The 19902-nt window shown below is 45.2% G+C and overlaps 2 protein-coding genes across 6 annotated transcripts in view; one reads left to right on the top strand and one right to left on the bottom strand.

Moving 5' to 3' along the window:
• Positions 1 to 13161, bottom strand: part of CLCN3 (chloride voltage-gated channel 3) — an 83454-nt gene extending 70293 nt beyond the window's left edge. The window contains exons 1-2 of one of the 5 annotated variants that reach the window (XM_014574866.3): positions 12969 to 13161; positions 5590 to 5765 (exon numbers count right to left, since the gene is read on the bottom strand). In XM_014574866.3, the coding sequence (XP_014430352.1) occupies positions 5590 to 5749 (160 nt within the window). In that variant the 5' untranslated portion in view covers positions 5750 to 5765; positions 12969 to 13161. Of the gene's footprint in view, positions 1 to 4993; positions 5116 to 5589; positions 5766 to 12968 lie in introns of those variants that run through there. The other 4 variants (XM_075931136.1, XM_075931137.1, XM_075931135.1 and 1 more) reach the window with 4 other exon arrangements.
• A 3002-nt stretch (positions 13162 to 16163) lies between these two features.
• NEK1 (NIMA related kinase 1) overlaps positions 16164 to 19902 on the top strand; it is a 141222-nt gene continuing 137483 nt past the window's right edge. The window contains exon 1 of the mRNA XM_025185930.2: positions 16164 to 16202. The gene's annotated coding sequence lies outside the window, so the exon portion shown is untranslated. The remainder of the gene's footprint in view (positions 16203 to 19902) is intronic.

Below are 19902 nucleotides of genomic sequence, written 5' to 3'. Positions count from 1 at the left end.
TCCTCTGCAGGCCTGCAGAGTCAGGTCAGCTTGGGCTGATTAGGACACTTGGGGTTAATTAGGAAAACCAGTTGAGACTGGCTATAAAAGGAGCTTGCCTGCAATTGGTGGTGTGCATCGGCTGCCGAAAGGATGGCAGAAAGCACTGCTGGGAATAGGAGGAAGACACACAAATGGACACTAGGAGGACAAAAGGAAGGTGCTAGGGAAGGTGTGGGGAAGTAGCTCAGGGGTCTTGGAGCTTTCTTGTAGTAGATGGCAAGGACTCAGGCAGCTGCTATTACAGGGCCATGGGTTGGAACCCAGAGTAGAGGGTGGGCCTGGATTCCTCCAGGTTCCCACCAACATCCACTTCCTTATTTCAACTTGGGGAAAAGACTGTGGGGTTTGTTCTCGCCTCATATCATACACTGGTCAATGACGAAAAGAGCTCAACAAACAGCTAAATAATGCTCTACGTTTGGTGCCTAAAATTGAGGGCTGCTGTGAGCCTCTGAGGATAGCAAATATGCCTGAAAGCGCAGGACCCAATTAGTTTAAAAGTAGGAGTTTTGTCTCAATATGTACATACTATAGTGGAGGAATGTTAAAATGGGGGTAAGTAAACCTGTAACATGTTTACATGCAGAGGACAGTCCGCTCCCCACACATCAGCTCTTGCCTCCCACCCCGTCTGCTGCTGCCTCTGATACAGAGGCAGCAGGGGGTGGAAGGGCAGCTCCCCACATGTACCAGGAACCTGCATGTAACCATGAAGGTTAATTGATGAGTCTGGACTCATCTGTTAACCTGGTACACTGTTACTATCACCTCCAACTATAAGGTAGAACTGAGAATTTCGAAGCTCTGGTTACACTTCAATTGAGAATGTCTAGGGTTGCAGAGTTCATATGCACGAATGCAGTCAATTCAGAAACACAGTCTGTTTACAAGGCAGAAGAAAAGGCAGTATGACTGTACTAGGAAACTGACTGCTTGACCTTGTGCTTTCATTTTTAAATGCAAGCCTAAATCTACAATCACTTTTGTATGCAGCGCTATATTACCTCACCCTTATCTTTTCAGTCTTTTTAGAATATTAATTTTGATGTACTCCATACCTGCTCCGTGTGATGCTCTATTCTCCTCTAGTAGCACCTAGATCATCTAGTGATTGATGACTTACAGCTTTTGCTAAGAATCACAACTTTTAGCTCATAAAATAGAATCTCAGTTGTTCGATCCAGGTGAGTTGGAAACTTAGCCACAGCTAATTCCGGAACACCCATGGTATAGACACTGGTAGCCAGAAGTGGAAATGGCTCTCCACTGTGCTGCTGTCCCTCCCGCACAACTGGGAGAACAGTGCAGTCACATGCTCTCTGGGAGGCTTTCCCATTGTTCCTGTAGTGCAGTGTTTCCCAATATTATTTGGCCACTGAACCCTTTTAAACTCAAAAGAATTTTGCGGAACCCCTTCTAACAGCCTTATATATGATAGTGGTGTGATCACCTGTTATATGACTGACTGCATGCGCAGTGCAGTGACATCATCGTCCCCACTCTGGCTATGCTGGCATTACATAGGGACACTTATTGTGGCAAACACAAATGAAAATTGTTTTCAATAAAATTCATAAATTCTTAAATATTTTTTTGAAATCATAAAATGTTAGTGTCATGGAAGTTTCTCACTGAACCCTTATTTTCACTTTGCGGAACCCCATTTGGGACACACTACTGTAGAGGAAGGGGATACAGAGTGCCAGGTAAGAGCCCTCACCCCATCTCCCTCACTCCCTTCCTGGCCCGGCAAAACCTTTAATCAGACAACCCTGTGATTTGCTGGACTAAAGAGGGTCAAGTGTACCAGAAACCATTCTAGTAAGGCTGCTGTAGCCAAAAGACAAAATGAAATAAATTAAAAAAAAAAAATAATGAGGCCATGAAATCCAGCAGCAAGACACCTGCTTGATTTTCAGCTCTGTCAGAAACAAGATTAGCATGAAAATTTAAATTTATACACCAAGGAGATAAAGAATAGTAAAATATTTATTTTCACAAAATACTCTATGTATTTAAGTTTAATAAGTGAGTTTTTACAACTTTAGCCAAAAAAACCTCCAGAACTGCCAACAAAAGCAATTTATTTTGAATAATCCATAACCTATCTATACATTAACTTTTTGGTAGTTGATACAAAATATTTTTAGTTATAACATGTAAAGATACTGAGAAACTACTCATTCTAATCAAACATGATCATGATAGAAATTATTCTATTATATTGATGTCCCAGTTTTGGCAGGTAAGGTCTAGATATGCCATTAATAAAATAAGCTCATCTCCAGGAATAATATCAGATGCATTCAAGTGCATGAAGACGCAGATCCTTTCTGAATGAGTCTTGTGAAGCATTTTGTTAAATTAGTGGCTGATCTTCTCTTTAGCTCAATTTGTAGTCAAATTCTCTTATTTCAAATGACTGATCTTGGCTGTTCCAAGTAACTTGAATGAAAACCCTCCTAATCAGACCAAACCACATCTGGTCATGGAAAAAATAAAATCCTTTTCTGTGATGAATCAATAGGACCAACAAGTTGAATTTAAATGTGTGATTAGGATCCCATTTAAACTATTTTCAAGGTGAATGTGTGAGGATTATGAAGTGAAGTCTCCAACACAAGTATTCCACACTAAGATGCAGTAATTGTAAAACGTGAGTAAACCCATTTCAATCTGTAGATACATATTTTAACAAGATAGCAGCTCTATAAAGATATTTCAAGATGCTCTAAAACTTTCCATTATAAGCCCTGTATTTTCAGTTGTCTTCCAAAACTAGCCATCATTGGATATTTCTGCCCATATAATTACCTGCATCAGGCTAAATTTCTTAAGAGCTTCTGGTAAACCAGTTCAACCATTCTCTAATCTCATTCTTCAGAAAACATTAAATTCTTAAAACCATTTCAGTTAAACTATTGCCTCTCCATAGCAGCATTCCCTCTAAGCTGCAAGGCAGCACAGCTTCACAAGTGACTCAGCCTCACCCAGTCAGTGGCTCAAGACTCCCTGCACAGAGCTGACTGACTGAGTGGGGCTGATGAATGACATGTGAAGCTGTTCTGCCACACAGGTTAGAGGGAACACTGCTCTGCAGACTGGAGCAAACACTCAAAATTTGACTAGGGCAGAAATGAGGAACCTTGGTTGGTCAGGATCTGACGCTTGGTCCTCCCCCCAGAATGGGGGAGCCCACAGTGGCACTCCAGCTCCCCTGCCATTTCCCCACTGGGCTAGAGCATACAATCTACTAGCTTGGACCCGCCAAGCTCTAGTGTGCAAGAGGAATGTGGGGACTGTTTTCCTTTCCTCAATCTATTTTTTGTTTGCTTCTCACTTGTGTGCGGCCCCCAACTAATTTTACTGTGGGTCAGTGATCCCCAACCCAAAAAAGGCTTCCCACTCCTGGACTAGGGGTGGTCTTTCTGTTGCATGAAATTCTGCCCCCATTTGGCCAAGTTATGAAACTGAAAAATCACAATTAGCGATCAGCTAACAAATTTTTATAATACTCCAACAAAAACTGAAAAGTTTTTCTGTACACCCTGAGGATGCAGAGGTTGAGTAGAACTTGGCCCGTAAGCGCTCCTCTAGCTGCCAAAGGCCTCTAACTAAGGTGCCATGCACTGACATGGATAAACAAAAAATTGTCTGTCCTGTGCTCTCAATGCTCTGCTTCCTGGTGCCTAGGCAGTGTGAAGAAGGCAGCTACCATACTAGACTATAGGGGAGAGCCAGATACAATATAACATGATATGGACAAAGTCAGGGAAAGGGGAAGTAGTAAGGGCTAGGGAATACATATGCGTTACGTAAAGGCAACACTACAGTAAAACCTGTGTTATCCGGCATGCCCAGGGATTAGGGCATGCCGGTAACCCAAAAATTCTGGTTATCTGAGGGGTGGGGAGTGAGGGGAAGCTATGTAGGGCCTACGGTGGGAGAGGGGCACAGGAGCCATGCGGGGGTTAGGATGTGGCCTGCTGGGGGGGGGGGTGGGCCACGAGCTGCGGGAGAGGGGATGTGGTCTGGTGGGGGGGATGAAAGCCAGGGGGTGGGAGGCAGAGATGGTGGGGGCAGCCTGCTGGGGGAAAGGGAGGAGGGAGCCACAGGTGGGGGCTGGCCTGGCCTGCTGGGGTGCCAGGAGCCGCAGGGGGAGCCAAGGTGCTTGCTGCTTGCTTCCAGCTGCTGTTGGCCCCTCCCCTACGTACGTGCCGCATGCTCGTCGAGGAGCATCCTGGCACTTAAAGGGCCAGGTTTTTTGTTTTTGTTTTTTTGCTTTTCCCAGTGTCAGAAATTTGCCGGTTTCTACTGTTTTGCAGATGCTTAAATTCTAGATAGCGCAGGTTTTACTGTACTTCCCCTACCTCACATTAGTGATGAGACTAATGCCTCACATTAGTGATGAGACTAAATCCATTAACATTTTTGAAGACCTCATCTAGAGAGATGAATGGGATCACAGCCTTCTCGAGTAGCAGCTAGTGTAAGATGAAAATCTCCATCTGCTCCAAAGTGGCAACACAAGTTGCCAAGTTTACACGTACAGTTCACTCAAGCTGTTACTAGCAACAAAGATATTATTGTCCCCATTTTATAGATTAAAGGCAAACAGAGAGCTGCTAAATTTACTGGAGATACTCGAGTAGATACAAAGAGATTCCTCATTTCTGCTCACAAGGAGAGAAGAAGAATAAAATTTAGAAGATAATGGTAAGTTTCACAGCTGCTTGTTAAAGGGGCCAGTAAACAGTGGAAGTGACTATAATCATGTGGGGGGGTTTTGGTTTGGTTATTTTCCTTTACATGTTGTTGGATCTCTTCCCCATGTCAGTGTTTGCTATTTATCATCAAAGAGTGCATATTTGCTCTAAATTGAAGAGCTCAGTGTAATTCAAATGTTTAGTCTCTTTCATCAACAGAAGTTGGTCCAATAAAAGATTCTCACCCATCTTGTTGCTCTAACTCACTCATTTACAGACTCAATGAACTTTTCCTTGGATTCTTGACAGTATGGTTAAACAGCTACAGAAGAATCATCATTCTATTCTTGTATGGAAAGGAACAGTGCTAAGAAGCAGATTGTAGGAGACAGTAGAAAAAAAATAGTTACACCCAGTCTAGTTTTATTATACTCAAAGGATAATACATTAACAACTATTCTTATGAGCTGATGTGCAAATACAAGAGTTAATCTGTAGCCTTTTCACTCAATGAACCATACAAGCAAAACAGGAGACAGCTTTTTATGACTTTTTACTAAAGGGAAGAAAAACTTGACATGCAGATTTTTTTCTGTTTTGAAAGTAATGACAGAAGACATATGACTATCAGAAAGGTTGGCATGTCAGGCTCCTCGAAGTCTAATAACTGCTTAGCAAGAGAAACCTTTGTAGATACAAACGTTTTTCAGTAACATTTTCAGAGCCATCTCCATGAACAGTTACTGACAAGATCTGGAAAATTTTAATCACTGCAAAAGCTACTCCCTCCTAAGCTCATAAACAAACAGAAAAAAGCCATAAATAAGAACTACTAACTTACCAATCGATGCATCACCATCTAACAAATTGTCATCTTCAGAAGTCTGAAAGTCCATAATGACACCTGCTCCATCTAAAAGCTCCTCATCACTGCTTGCACTAGTTATACTGTTGTAACTATTTCGATAGTAGCCTCTATGGAAAAGCTGCTCAGACTCCATTTAGCTGTTTTATAACCTAAGTAAAGGAAGAGTGATGTGGTAAGAAGCAGTATTAAAGCTATACAATAAAGAACAGGTAATTCACATAAAGCAAATATGCTTCAGCTTAATTTGATAAAACAGAAAATTCAGATCATGCTAAGTGAAATATTGTCCAAATATAATATTTTAAAACTTGTAATTAGTTTAAATATTGTTATAACAATATTTATAATACAGGACCTCTTAAGCAAGGAAGATTTTCCTATTATGGCTAATTTTCCCAACTTCCCAGTACCTTCCTACTTCTACCAAGTCTTTTGTAGCTATTTCACTTTGAAGAAACGTTGTTCTAATCCAAATAGGCTCTCTTTGGACAGATATACAGCTAATAGTGTTGTTTATGCCACTGACCTTCCTTATGCTTGTTTAGAACTGAGTATTAGGTTCTCGGAGTATTAGTACTTGGTTTGGGAAGTAAATTAGGGCTGTCAATTGACCTGTATTAATGCCTGCAATTAACGCAGGACAGGATTAACTCATTAAAAAAATTAATGCAATAATCGCAGGTGTTAATGCTGCGCTGCCTCTTTGAAGTACCAGCTCAGGCGCTTTAAAGGGGCAGCGCAAGCGGAGCCAGGGATCAGCTGGAGTGCTGAGCTGATCTCCGGCTCTGCATTGCAAAACCCTTTGAAGTGCCACTCCAACATTTCAAAGGGGCTTTGCAACAGCGGAGAAGGGGATCAGCTGGAGTTCTCAGCTGACTCCAGGCTCTGTCTGCGCTGCCCTTTGGAAATGCCACTGTGGTGCTTCCAAGGGGCAGGACTGCATGGAGCCCAGGATCAGCTGGGGATTCCAGCTGATCCTGGGCTCCATGCAACACTGCCCCGATGAAACGCCACCATAGTGTTTCAAAGGGGAGTTGCACATGATTAATCGTAATTAGAATTTTTAGACACTTGACAGCCCTGAAGTAAGTTTAAAAAAAAGTAAGCATCCTTAGTATGAACAGTGGGTGAAACTGCTGCTTGGGGAAGCAAGCTCCCTAATCTGTGGCCTTGCCACTCTCCCACTCCTGATCTGCCTGGGCCTTGCCCCCTTCCTACAGTCGCTCCTCTTATCTTCTGCTCACCCATTCCAGCCAAATATCTGAACCCAAATGTAGCAAATGAAATATGAAGAAAAATTCTTCTAAAATTTCTTTCCAAACAAAATCAAGCATATTTTCTGCTTTGTGCTAGATTATGAATACTTAACATGCAGAAAATGCCTAATTCAAAGCACTACATATTTTTGACATACCTTGAAGTTAGTCAGAGATTTATTTGCAAAAACTTGGTGCATAAAGACAAGTCAGCTGTTCTGCAGAATACAACATTAAATATTGGGGGAATACATGATGTGGCTCATCTCTGTTTTATATTTTCTCAATCAGTATTTGTAAGCAGATTTAACATTTTAAATATTCTTTCAAAGCTTCATGAAGTAATAATTCCAGATTACTATGTGTTTAAATTCTGAAGAGATAAGCAATTAAGGCTAAAGCCAAATAGATTGCATAGATTTTTAGATGCACAATGATTTTTTAGAGATATGATTTCACAATCTTCAGCAACAAACTAATGAAATATTTAAATCGAATTTGAAATGAAGAACTTGCCTTCACGACATGGTGGATCGACACTGTAACAATCAATTCACGAATGGTCAATTTATCATGGCTGCTTATTAAGTTATAGATTAGTGGTAGGGATGTGAATGTGTAACTGTGTACAGTTAACTGACAAAGCTGGGCTCATCTGTTGACCATCACGGTTACACAGAGGGTACAGGTATGCAGGGGGAGCAGGCTTAATAGTCAGCTCCCCACGCACACTGACCTCTGGAGACACACCTGCCCTCTCGCCCCCCACCCTGCTGCTTCTGTATCAGAGGCAGCAGTGTGTGGGGGGGGGGGGGGGGGTGGAGGGGGGGGGGAGACGGAGGTAGGAGCTAGTATGTGCAGGGAACCTAGCTTTTGCAGTGCAGGAGGGCACTCTAAGGTTATTTATGACACCCAGTAAGAAAAGGACAATATAAAGTACCAGGATGGACTGACAAGTCGTCATGTGGAAAGCCAGGATTTCAATAAGCTTTTCCATTTGTACAGTTTTCTAAATAAAAGTACACAGTAATTTATATAACCATGGAAACATGTTGATTTACAACTAAATAGAACCTTTAGACTAGTTGTGGTACATTTTTGCTCCTTTTTTCTCTACCTAGGAGAGTACAGTATCATATATATAGTAGCCCAGTGTCTGTGAGTCTAACGCTGACGTACACGGCCACGCCCCCTGACCGTGTACATCAGTGCCCTGCCCCTCTTCCCCTCCTGCCGTAGCGCTGAGTGCTGCGCCCCTCAGCTGAGCCACCGCGGGGGAGGGGAAGGGGCAGTGACATAGACGTCCCCGCTCCCTGGCCGTGTACGTCACTGCCCTGCCCCTCCTCCCCCACGGCGGCGCGGCTGAGCTCGCAACACTCAGCCGAGCCGCCACAGAGGGAGGGGAAGGGGCGGTGACGTACACGGCCAGGTGGCGGGGCCATATACATCACCGCCCCCCTTTTCCTTCCCACTGAGGTGCTCAGCTGAATGCTGCGCCCCTTAGCCAGGCCACCAGGGAAGCCAGCAATGCAAGGGGCCATTTGGGCTCCCCCGTGGTGGGAGGGGAAAGGGAGGTGGGGCAGTGACATACACGGCAGCACTCAGCCGAGCGCCGCAGCGGGAGGGGTAGGGGAAGGGAGAGACAGGCAGGAGACGGAGGAGAAGAGAAAGGGAGAGTGAAAGGAAGGAGGGGGAGAAGAGAAAGAACGAGACAGAGAGAGAGGCAGGAGGCGGAGGAGAAGAGAAAGGGAGAGTGAAAGGAAGGAGGGGGAGAAGAGAAAGAACGAGACAGAGAGAGAGGCAGGAGGCGGAGGAGAAGAGAAAGGGAGAGTGAAAGGAAGGAGGGGGAGAAGAGAAAGAACGAGACAGAGAGAGAGGCAGGAGGCGGAGGAGAGCTGAGACACACACACACACACAGCTCAAGAGAGAAGACCTGAAAATCCGTCTTATGATGGGCTAATTGGCTAGTAAACTATGTATTAGGGATGTAAAGTGACTAGTTGACTATCCCATCAGCCTAGGCAGGAGCAGGAGCTATGGAGAGCTGGCTTAAAAGCCAGTTTCCCCCAGCACCATCTTGGGGGAGGGGAGACAGGACAGGGGAGGCAGAGGTGTAGCAGCGGACCCAGTGGGAGCAATCCTGGCTCACACCAGGTCCCACACACTACGTCTCTGCTTTTTAAGTGTAGTAAGAGCTGCCAGGCTCAACTGTCTCAGTTCGCACCCGGTCCTAGACCACTGTAGCTCTGCTCTTTAAATGTAGTAAAAGATGTCAGCTCGCACCTGGCCCCAGATTGCTGTGGCTCTACTTTTTAAATGTTGGAAGAGCCACCAGGTTCTTACTACATTTAAAAAAGCAGAGCACCAGCAAACCTCCTTATTAACTAATTGAGTAGTCAATGGAAATTCCATTGACTACTCAATTAGCTTACTAACTGCTAGTTAACATCCCTACTATAAACATTTATTTCAGAAGTTATATAGCTTAATGCATTCAGATTATAAATTGTACAATTCTGGTATGTTAGAAAGTGGTGAATGATATATTGCTTAGTTACTTTTTACTTGTGTTTTGTGTCAAGCTGACTTAGGGTGGTAACTTGAATTTAAACCTAACATCAAAACATTTAAACAATAAATAAATGTAAGAGATAATGTCTTTCGCATGTTTATTAAATTCAGATGTTAAACACATTTAACTTTCAAAAGATATCTTTATTATAATTTAAGTAACAAGATACAGTCCAATTTAAATACAAATTTAAAAAAAGGTTTTATCCACCTTGTTAAGTACTACCCTTGGTAACAAGGAAATTGCCACCTATTTGCACTTAATGACAAAATCATCAAGTTCTCATACCAGTTTTCAACTACTTATATTTTAAAAAATCTATCACGATTAAGAAGGAATACAGCCCTGTTTCCCATACAATTTAACTTAACTTATTCTAAACACATCAAGCAACATGTAAAATCATAAAAGTATCAGGCAATATTGAGCACAGAAGAGGAGATAAAATAAAGTTCATTCTTCAGAAGTCAAAAAAATAAATAAAACCATTTTAGAGCCATTAAGTTCTAACTGAAGGAAAAGAAAAGAAAGCCTTCCACAGAATAAAGGGAAATACAATGAGACAGCATTTCAGTACATACACTCTAGATTGGAAAATTATTATGTAGGGATACACAGAAAAAAGTGAGAAAAGTAAAAGAGCTAGAAGTTTATCTTTGTGGTATAATGGATACAATTAAATATCCACAAAATATGTAAACAATCTGGTATTTTTTATGCACGTAACTTAAAGCAGAAGCTAGTACAGAGACCACAATTATAGATTTCATATTGCATTCTCTTAGGAGTACATTTCTCTCAGATATGGAATTGACTGAACTTGAGTTTAAAAAAAAAGGCTAAAAGGCACAGAATCGGAACAATGTTGAATACTACATACCAATACAGAACGGGAATTTTACCTCTTTATTGAACTTTCTTGTCCTCTTGAAAGCAATTACCACAAAATACTCATCTTGGAGGATATTTTTTATGCATTCACTCTGCATTAATTCCAAAGCCACTAGCCTACTTATGATGGGAACTTAACTCATGCTCCAAATCATATGACTCAAGTAGAATAGTAGTGACACTATAGTTAAGGATAAGTTGTGCTTTGAAAAATCTTCAGCTTTTCCGGAAAAAGGACTTTTGCCCAAGCGGGAGCACCGTAGCGTTTCTGGAAAAGCGGCTGATTTTGTACAGTACAGTGTCGATGCTTTTCCGGAAATTCAAGCGGCCAGTGTAGACAGCTCGCAGCTTATTCCGGAAAAGCGGCTGATTTTCCGGAATAAGTGGCCCAGTGTAGACACACCTTACATGTATAAAGTTTTCAGACAAATGTTACAAGCGCTTTGGAGGATAAGATTGATAATTCAAAATGGTCTGGATAAACTGGGGAAATGGTCGAAAGTAAAAAGGATGAAATTCAACAAGCACAAATGCAAAGTACTCCACTTATGAAGGAACAATCATTTGCACACAGCCAACATGGGAAAGAACTAGAAGGAAGGAGTACTGCAAAAAAAGCATCTGGGGGTCATAGCAGACCACAACCTACATACAAGTGAACAGTCGAACACAGCTGCAAAAAAGGCAAACATAATTCTGGGATATATTAGCAGGAGTATTGTAAACAAGAAATAATTTTTCCACCATGTCATGCTGCTTAGGCCTCAGCTGGAGTACTGTATCCAATTCAACTGGATGGCATATTTCAGGAAAGTTATGGATAACTTGAAGCAATTCCTTAGAATACCAAAAATTACCAAAGGTCTAGAAAAAATGACCTATGAGGAAACATTTTTTAAAAAATGTTTTTTTTCAAGTCTGGAGAACAGAAGACAAAGGGGACATAACAGTTTTCAAGTTCATAAAACAGGTTCTCAAACTTTGTGATACCGCATCCCCCCTCTAAGTTGCTCGTAACCAGCCAGGGGGCTGGGATCCACAGTTTGAGAAACACGGATATAAAAGATTGTTAAAAGGAGAAAGGAGAAAAATGGTTCTTTTTAACTTCTGAAGATAGGACAAGAAGTAATGTTCTTCAATTGCAGCAACGGTGGCTTAGGTTGCATGTTAAAAACCATGAAAAAGTTTTTCCTAAAGTATTGGAATAAGTTGTCTAGGGATGTGAACTAGTTGACTATACAATAAGCAAATGCTAGTTGCGCCCCCTCCCCCCTTTGCTGAAAGAAGCAGCAAGGGGAGGGGAAGAAGGGAGTGCTTCCAAGCAGCAGCACCACATGGAGTCTGGGGCCAAACCCCAGTCTCCACATGCCGCTGCCACTTTGAAACGCCGTGTGCAGCCCAGGGTCAGCAGGGGAGTTCCCAGCTGCCCCCGGGCTCCATGCAAAGCTACCACTTTGAAATGCCACAAGCAGCCTGGGATACACAGATAGCCCTGGGCTTCATGTGGCGTTTCAAAGCCGCAGCACTGCATGGAGTCTGGGGTCAGCTGGAGATTCAGAGTCCGCAGCTCACCCCAGGCTCAGTGCAGCGTTTCTTGAAATGCTGCAGGGAGCAAAGGGCCAGCGGAGGACTGCTGAGTCTCCCACTGGCCCTGTGCTCCCTGCAGCGCTTTTGCTTGAAGTGTAGCAACAGCCCTTGGAGCACCTTTATTGACTAATCCAACAGGTGATGCAAAGTACATTGAATATTCAATTAGCCAAATAATCGAAATTTACATCCCTAAAACTGCCTAGACAGATTGTGAAACAGTAGAATCTCCATCACTGTCTAACCTGCTCTTATAAAGATCTCCAAACACCTGTCAGGAATGGTCTAGATAATATTTAGTCCTTTCTTGAGCGCATGCAATTGGAAGAATAGAAAGCCTCTCAAAATTCCGTCAAGTTATAGAATTCTATGTCTATTCCTGTTATCTATTTCTTCCAGTATCTTCTCTAGCTATGAAAGGGCAAACACAGAATGCTCCGCCTCATAACCAAGCTTCTTGGTGTTACAGCCATTTTATCAGCCAAGACCATGAGGTGATTATGAAGTGAGCAAACGCAAGAAGATGAGATTATTCATTGCTAAAATAGGGAGCATGTACACCAAACAGATAAGCATTGCAGGTGACGATACAGTAACATTAAAGATGGGGAGTTTCTAAAGAGAAAGACCCTGTTCGATACCTGCAGGGACACTAGCAAACAATACTTTCATTTGCGAAGCAATGAAGTTAAAGCTGGGGGAAAAAAATCAGGCATTCAACTACCTCTCTCGTGTCTTTAGGAGACCGCCATGCCATGCATGCGGTCTCTCCCGTGTCCTGGGAAAGTGTAAACACTCAGACAGAAATCGTCACTACATGGAATAGCGGCTTCACCCTGCAGCCACGGGCCCAGGCAGGCACTGGGGCACTGCGGGAGCAACACGCGCGCACTGACCCGCTCCCCACTGCGCAGCGCCCCAAAGAGACAGATGCGGAGGAGCCAACAGCCCCCGGCAAGCGAGGGGAGCCGTGAAAACCCACGGACGCTGCCCCGGCTCGTGCAACCCTGACGCCTCCCTCCTCGCCCCGTGTCCCTGCGCCGTACCTGGCCAGGTGGCGCCGCCTGCTGCTCCCTGGGGAGACGCTCGCGCATCCTCCCGCTGCGCTGCTGGGCAGGGCGGAGAAGCTGCTCGGGGCGGGGTCCAGGACAGCGCGCGGCCGCCTGGCTCCAGCGTTCCCCGCCAGCGCTGGCTCGCTCACCCGCCCGGCCACACCCCACTCCGCGCGTGGGCGGAGCTTCCTCCCCACCACCCCTGCGCCCGGAGCTACGTCACTTCCGCCGCGCCACGGCCTATTTCCGGCGCTTATGGCGGTTGGAGATCGCCTGGCCTTGGGGCAGGGAGCAGCGGCAAGGTGGGTGACTTCTGGCTCCCAGACCCGGCGCCACTCGTCTGTGACCGATCAGCCGCTCTTGTTTGGTCCCAGCGCTGCGGGTGCGGAAGGGTAGCCCGTGGGGGCTGACACAGCCCCGGCCTGCGGCGTCCCAGGGGGTGCTCCTCTAGCCCCCCCCCCCCCATCGGCTGACCAGTCAAACTGTAGAGTTAACCGGTTAACACCTTACACGGTGTCGCGTGTCCCTAGTCCGAGCTACAAACAACACACCTGTGCGGTCACCGCCCTCTGTTGAGAACTGAAAACTAGAGCGGTGTTAGTACAAGTTCCGTAACAAAACGTGGGCTTCGATGTGCTGTTAATTGTGAGCTTGTTTTGTAGAGTGCCTCAGATGGTGCTGAATTAATATTAAATAATGATTGGATATTTTTTTTCTTCTTGTTCTCTCACTGGCGTCTTTCTCATGGTATTGGTTTTTCAGTGGGGTCTTTCTCTTTTTTAATTTTATGTGACAGTCCCCAAAGAAATGTTAATGCATTTTTTTGAAAGTCTAAATTCAGTTGTGAGTTTAGGAGCTGTCTCATTAATTACTGTTTTTCCAGCTTCTAAAATGAAGTAATTAACCTTCAACAAAAGCAAATCTTCTAAAATATTGTCAGCCTGGAAGGTTGAATGCACAAAATAAACATAAAACTACAGTCTTTTTATTAATTAAATATAAAACACCAATATTGAATATAAATTCAGATAAGATTAAAACCAAATACATTCTGCATCCACAGAACTTGCAACAGAACTGAGTCCTAGAATCTAGCCTTCCTCATTGTAAAGAAAATATTTGAAAACTAACTGAAATATAACAAGTATCAAAGGAGTAGATATGTTAATCTGGATCTGCATTAACAATGAGAAGTCCTGTGGCACCTTTATAGACTAACAGATTTATTGGAGCATAAGCTTTCGTGGGCAAAAACCCACTTTGTCAGATGAATGTAGTGGAAAATTCAGGTATATGCATCTGACAAAGTGGGTCTTTGCCCACAAAAGCTTATGCTCCAATAAATCTGTTTGTCTATAAGATGCCACAGGACTTCTCATTGAAATATGACACTAACTATGTGAAGGTACAGGCATTGTAAGCAAACGCTAGGAAATTCTCAAGTTGTTGCAGGGGTCTCTATATTTCTAATAGGTGCTTATATCTCTAGTAGATGAAACACAGGAAGCAACCAAACTACCAGTCCTTTGAAAGGTGACCTCCACCAAAACAATGCTTGGAATTGCTGCTGTAAGGTTAGCATTGGTCCTTGACTCAGTCTCTGGAGATGCCCCTTAAATATTTTCTTCTCTCTAGATCAGGAGTCACCAGGCCATTGACCACAATGGAGTGGTCGATCCTGGAGCCTCAGCCAGTTGATGGCAATCTCCAGGCTAGTGCTACAGGGCTCTGAGAGACCACCAACCAGCTATACCTCATCTTTGTGCTCCCTGGGGGAAAGGGAACAGCATGTTTCTGCAAACTGCCCATGCCTGCAGATCCCATTGGCTGTCTCCTGGCCAATGGGTGCTCTAAGGACAGTGTAAACACATAACTGCTAAAATTTTCAGTGGTTAACATTTACCTAAATAGAGACATTTTAAGATCCCTAGTTAGGGACAGGGAGCAGCATGCAAAAGCATGCTGTCCCCTTCCCCCGAGGACCACAGACACAAGCCTACAGCCAGCCACTTCTGGGATTGTCATAGAGCAACAGCAGGTGTGCAGCCTGTTTGAGCTCCGCTGCACTGCCAGCAGGAAGCTGTGTGTTCCTAGCTGGAACCTGCACCTTGCCTCCTATAGCTCTGACTCCCCTCCCACAGCCAGCACCCTAAACCCCACCGGCACACCGACACTGGGGCCAGTCTTCCCAGAGCCAGCACTCCCTTCTCCACCCCATCTTGCACCATAACACTCTGACCCAGCCTGGAGCTCCCTCCCAGATCCAGCACCCTGCACTCCAGCTTGGAGTCACTACCTGAACTCAAATTCCCTCCCAGAGCTTGCACTCTTCTCCCATTCTTTCTTCTAACCCCCTCCGCACCAGCTGGAGCTCACATTCCATGCTCCAGCCCACTGAAAATAAGTGAGGGTGGGGAGAGAAAGTGATAGAGAAAAGGGAGAATGGAGTGGATGGAGTCTCGGGGAAGGGGCAGGGTAGATTTTGGGTTGCTCTGAAATTTAAAAAGTGACCTTGGTTTTAAAAAAAGTTGGAGACCACTACTCTACAGTAAGGGAAACTGTAAAAAAGTCTTTAGTCTTGAGCATGATAGTGTCTATATAGTTAGACTTTTAAAAAGTGCATTAAAATAAGTTTGAGGCTGGAAAGTCCAGCACTCAGATATTGGGAAATTTCATAATTAAAGTTGCCTGTGAAACGCTTAATTCATCCCCTGATATACAGGCAGTCCCCGGGTTACATGGATCCGACTTACATCAGATCCCTACTTACAAACGCGGTGAGACAACCCCGCACTAGCTGCTTTTCCCCCTAGCAGACCAGGGAGACGCGAAGCTAGCGCTCCACCCAGCAGACCAAGGAGACGTGGAGCGGCTTTTCTCAGCAGACACCTCAGCTTGAGAATAAAGGACTGAGGGAAGTGAGGTGAGAGAGAATAAAACTGAGCTCTGGAGAAATGTTTGGCTAGAGTTTCCCCTACAATATGTACCAGTTCCGACTTACATACAAATTCAACTTAAGAACAAACCTACAGTCCCTATCTTGTACGTAACCCGGGGACTGCCTGTATGTATCACATAGTCTTTATCTACACTATAACAATTTGCAAACATTTGGAAGGTAATAAGTAACAGTATGGATTTCTTAAAAGCCAATCTTATCAAACTAATCTGATACCTTTTTTTGATAGGGTAACTGGCATTGTGGATAAGGGGGGTGCAGTAGACATGGTATGTACATAGACCTTCGCAAAGTTTTTTATATAGTGTTGCATAACTTTCTCATTAACAAACTACGGTAATACAATGGATCTGCTATAAGATGGGTATATAACTAGTTGTATAATTGTATAACTAGTAATCAGTGGTTCACGATGCTGAAAAGACATACCAAGTGGGATTTCAAAGGGATCAGTTCTGGGACTGGTTCTGTTCAATGTCTTCATCAATGATTTAGATAATGGCATAGAGAGTACACTTATAAAGTTTGCAGATGTTCCCAAGCTGGGAAGAGTTGCAAGTGCTTTGGAGGATAGGATGAAAATAATCTGGACAAACTGGAACAATGGTCTGTGGAAAATAGGATGAAATTCAATAATGATAAATGTGAAGTACCTCACTAAGGAAACAACAGTCAGTTGCACACCTATGAGGGATGTTAACTATTGTAATTTTGTGCAACGTGTAACTGTTTGAATTTTTAGCACTTGCACGTAGGGATGTAAGTGACTAGTCGTCTAGCCAATAAGCATAAGTTTATTGGATAGTTGAGCAGTGACTTGACTAGTCACTTCCCTTCTCTCCTCGCTGCCTCTGTCAGAGAGAGGCAGCAAGGTGCGGGGATCAGGAGCCAGTGCTGGGGGAAAGGGAGGCAGAGGCATAGCATGGAACCAGAGAGAGCGGGAACTGCTTCAGTCCCCACGTTTCCCCACTGTGCCTCTGCCTCCCCAGCTCCCCGACAGCAAGGGGTGGGGATAGGGGTGGGGACCATCTCCAGGGTGCTGCCTGCCTCCTCCCCTTTGCTTCCTCTATCAGAGGCAGCTGGGGGGGGAATAAGGAAGGCTGCTGCAAAGCAGCCCCTGACCACAGGGGTCCCAGCAGGAAGTTGGGCCCCCGTATGGACAGGGGCTGCTTCGACAGCAGCCCCGTGCATGACTAGTCCTGCCAGCTGCAAACAGGGGCTTGTGCCAGAGCAGCCTCTGTTTACGAGAGCCAGCCTTGTCCGCCACAAACAGGGGCTGTTGGACCAGCCTGAGCCGGGACCGAGCAGCTCATACTACATTTAAAATGCAGAGCTGCAGCACAGATGGCTCCTGGAGCCAGCAGGAGCTGGGACTGCTCAGTCCGAGCTTGAGCTGGCTGCAGGAGCTACCCCCACTGTGGCTCTTCAGAGTGGTTCCATTGACTAATCGTATAATCAATACAAATTGTATCAACTATATGAATAGCTAGGTAACTGCTATTTAACATCCTAGTTGAATGTTTACATTCGGGGGGAGGGGCAGGAGCCAGAGCTCACGGGGAGGTGGCTTTTAAGCAACCCGCAAGCACTGTCTCTCACCCCCATATCCCTCTGCTGCATCTGATAAAGAGGCAGCAGTGTTGGGAACAGGCGGCTTGACGGGGGTGACGTGCAGGGAGCCAGCTTGAAAACCGGTTCCCTGTGTGTACCTGCTCCTACCTCCCACACCCTCTGCTACTGCCTCTGATACAGAGGAAGCAGCATGGGGAGGGATGGGGCAGGCGACTCTGCAGAGATGGTGCTCATAGGGAGCCAGTCCACTCCCCTGGGGCACTGGTTCCTGTTTTCCCCTGCACTGCCTCTGTGACAGGCAGCAGTGGGCAGCAGGCAACTCTGCAGAACTGGCAGGCATGGTGAGCTGGCTTAAAATCCGGCTTCCTGTGCATGTCGGCTTCTGCCTACCCTCTCCCATGCTTCTGATTCTGACAGAAAGGCAGCAGCGTGAGGGCAGAGGAGAGAGACGGCTCTGTGGGAACGGGCATGAGTGGGGAGCCATCTTAAAAGCTCACAGCGGCTCACAGCGGCCTGGCCATGAGAACAGAAGACCATCAGGAGACACCATTTTTTTCTTCGTGGCTCATGATCCACGTGTTGGCCACTGCTGTGCTAGACTATTTGTTGTTGTTTTTTTTGTTTTTCCAGTTACAAACTAACTTGGTTACCCCTTAGAATCTTAATGTTCTTTTAACTTTTTAAAATGCTATTTCAAGTTTTTGCAAGCAGACTGACAAAAAGAGAAAATTCATCTTGTGAAACCATATTGATGCCTGCCTAGATCATCAGGAATGCTAAACTTTTAGATTCACAGCACTCATTTCCAGGGCTCGACAATCTATGTAATCTACTCGCCTGTGGCGAGATTACATCCCGGAAGAGCCAGGTTCGGGCGATCTGCACACGCGCAGAGTGCCAGACAGCACGGTTGGTGAGCAGGGCTCGCCACGGCTTGGCGAACCCTGCTCATTTCTATCACTTGATCTAACAGAGTAACCAACTTCAAAAGTAGGTTGTCATTTTGTATGTGAAACAACCACTAGGTGTCACTAAGGCACACTAATGCAGGGGTGGGGAACCTTTGGCCCCTGGGCCAAATTTGGTCTGCCAAACAATTTAATCCATCCCTTGGGGGGTCCAGCGGCCATGGAATGCTATGGAAGATCCTGGGGGCTGCTTTAAAGACTTCCTCCAGCCTCCTCTACAGCGCAGGTCAGACACTTTCGGCTTCTCTCCTGCATGCAGGAGACCTGGCTGACGAGGGAAGCGCCACATGCTAGAGCCCTTGCGCAAACAGAACGTCCTCCGGTGTTTCTGTGCTTGCTGCCCTTCACCTGCACCAGCAGCAGCAAAGAAGATGCTGCTATCAACAACTCTTGCCAGTAAGAAGGCATACGGCACAAGGAGGAAAAGAGGAGGGGGAAATCTGTGCCCAGAGTGGGAGGGAAGGGAAGCCTCCAACCCCTTTCCCTGCATGGGGCACCTGTCAGGAGGAAAGGGAAGCCACAGTGGAGCCAACTTCTCTACACACCCCCATTCCCTTCATAAGGTGGCTGCATCAGGGAACAATGTCTGGCAGCCTCAGCTACTCGCTTACAGAAATGCCTCCTTAACCATTAAGGAGACAGGTGGAAGTGGAGGGAAGTGGCTGGGTGTGTGTGGGGGGGGGGGGGGGGGCGGTATCCCTTGCAGGAGTGGGAGGGAAGTGAAGTGCCCCAGCCTCTTCCCTGCATGGGGTGCCTTTAGGGAGGAAGGGCAAGCTCCAGAACCCTTTCCCAAATTCAGCCATCACATTAAATTTTAAAACAAATTTTTTTTTACATTAAAAAGAACATTACATTACATCAGGGGGTTGTGTGTGTGTGTGTGTAAGCTTTTTGGTTTTGTTTGTTCATTCACATTTGTGCGGTCCCAAAAACGTTCCCCAACCCTGCTATGAGGATTTTCAAAGTTTTCCAAAAGGATTGTTGATACTTGGGAATTTTGGGATCCATGTCAAGCTTTGACCTATTTCAGTCTCCTTGCCCAACAATATAACTGTGCAATTCTTATCCTCTCTCCCTGCACACACACATACTTGGCTATCCTTCCATATGCAATAAAACCACTCAGCTCTGATTTCAGACTGTGGATATTGGCTCACTTGACTGGGGTCTATTATCTCCCTACTCACTATGGTCTCCTAACTGAGGTCTTGTTTATGCCATCCTCTCACCCCTTGCCAGGAGTGCTTGGTGCCTAGAGAGAACCACCAACTCTTTTGAACAGCTGACAGTTCTGTCTGATACTGCATGCCCCAGGTGGGGGAGGAGATTTGACATATTCCCCCCCGTCTCCAAGTCTCCATTGGCCTGGATGTGGGGGAGTGGTGGGGGAGCCACAGGCCAGAACAAATGGCTTGGCAGGCTAGATCAG

This window comes from Pelodiscus sinensis, chromosome 5 (assembly GCF_049634645.1).
Source record: "Pelodiscus sinensis isolate JC-2024 chromosome 5, ASM4963464v1, whole genome shotgun sequence".
In the NCBI taxonomy this organism is placed as follows: domain Eukaryota; kingdom Metazoa; phylum Chordata; order Testudines; family Trionychidae; genus Pelodiscus; species Pelodiscus sinensis.
The sequence above is the reverse complement of the archived record's forward strand: the minus strand, read 5'-3'. Positions and strand labels throughout refer to the sequence as shown.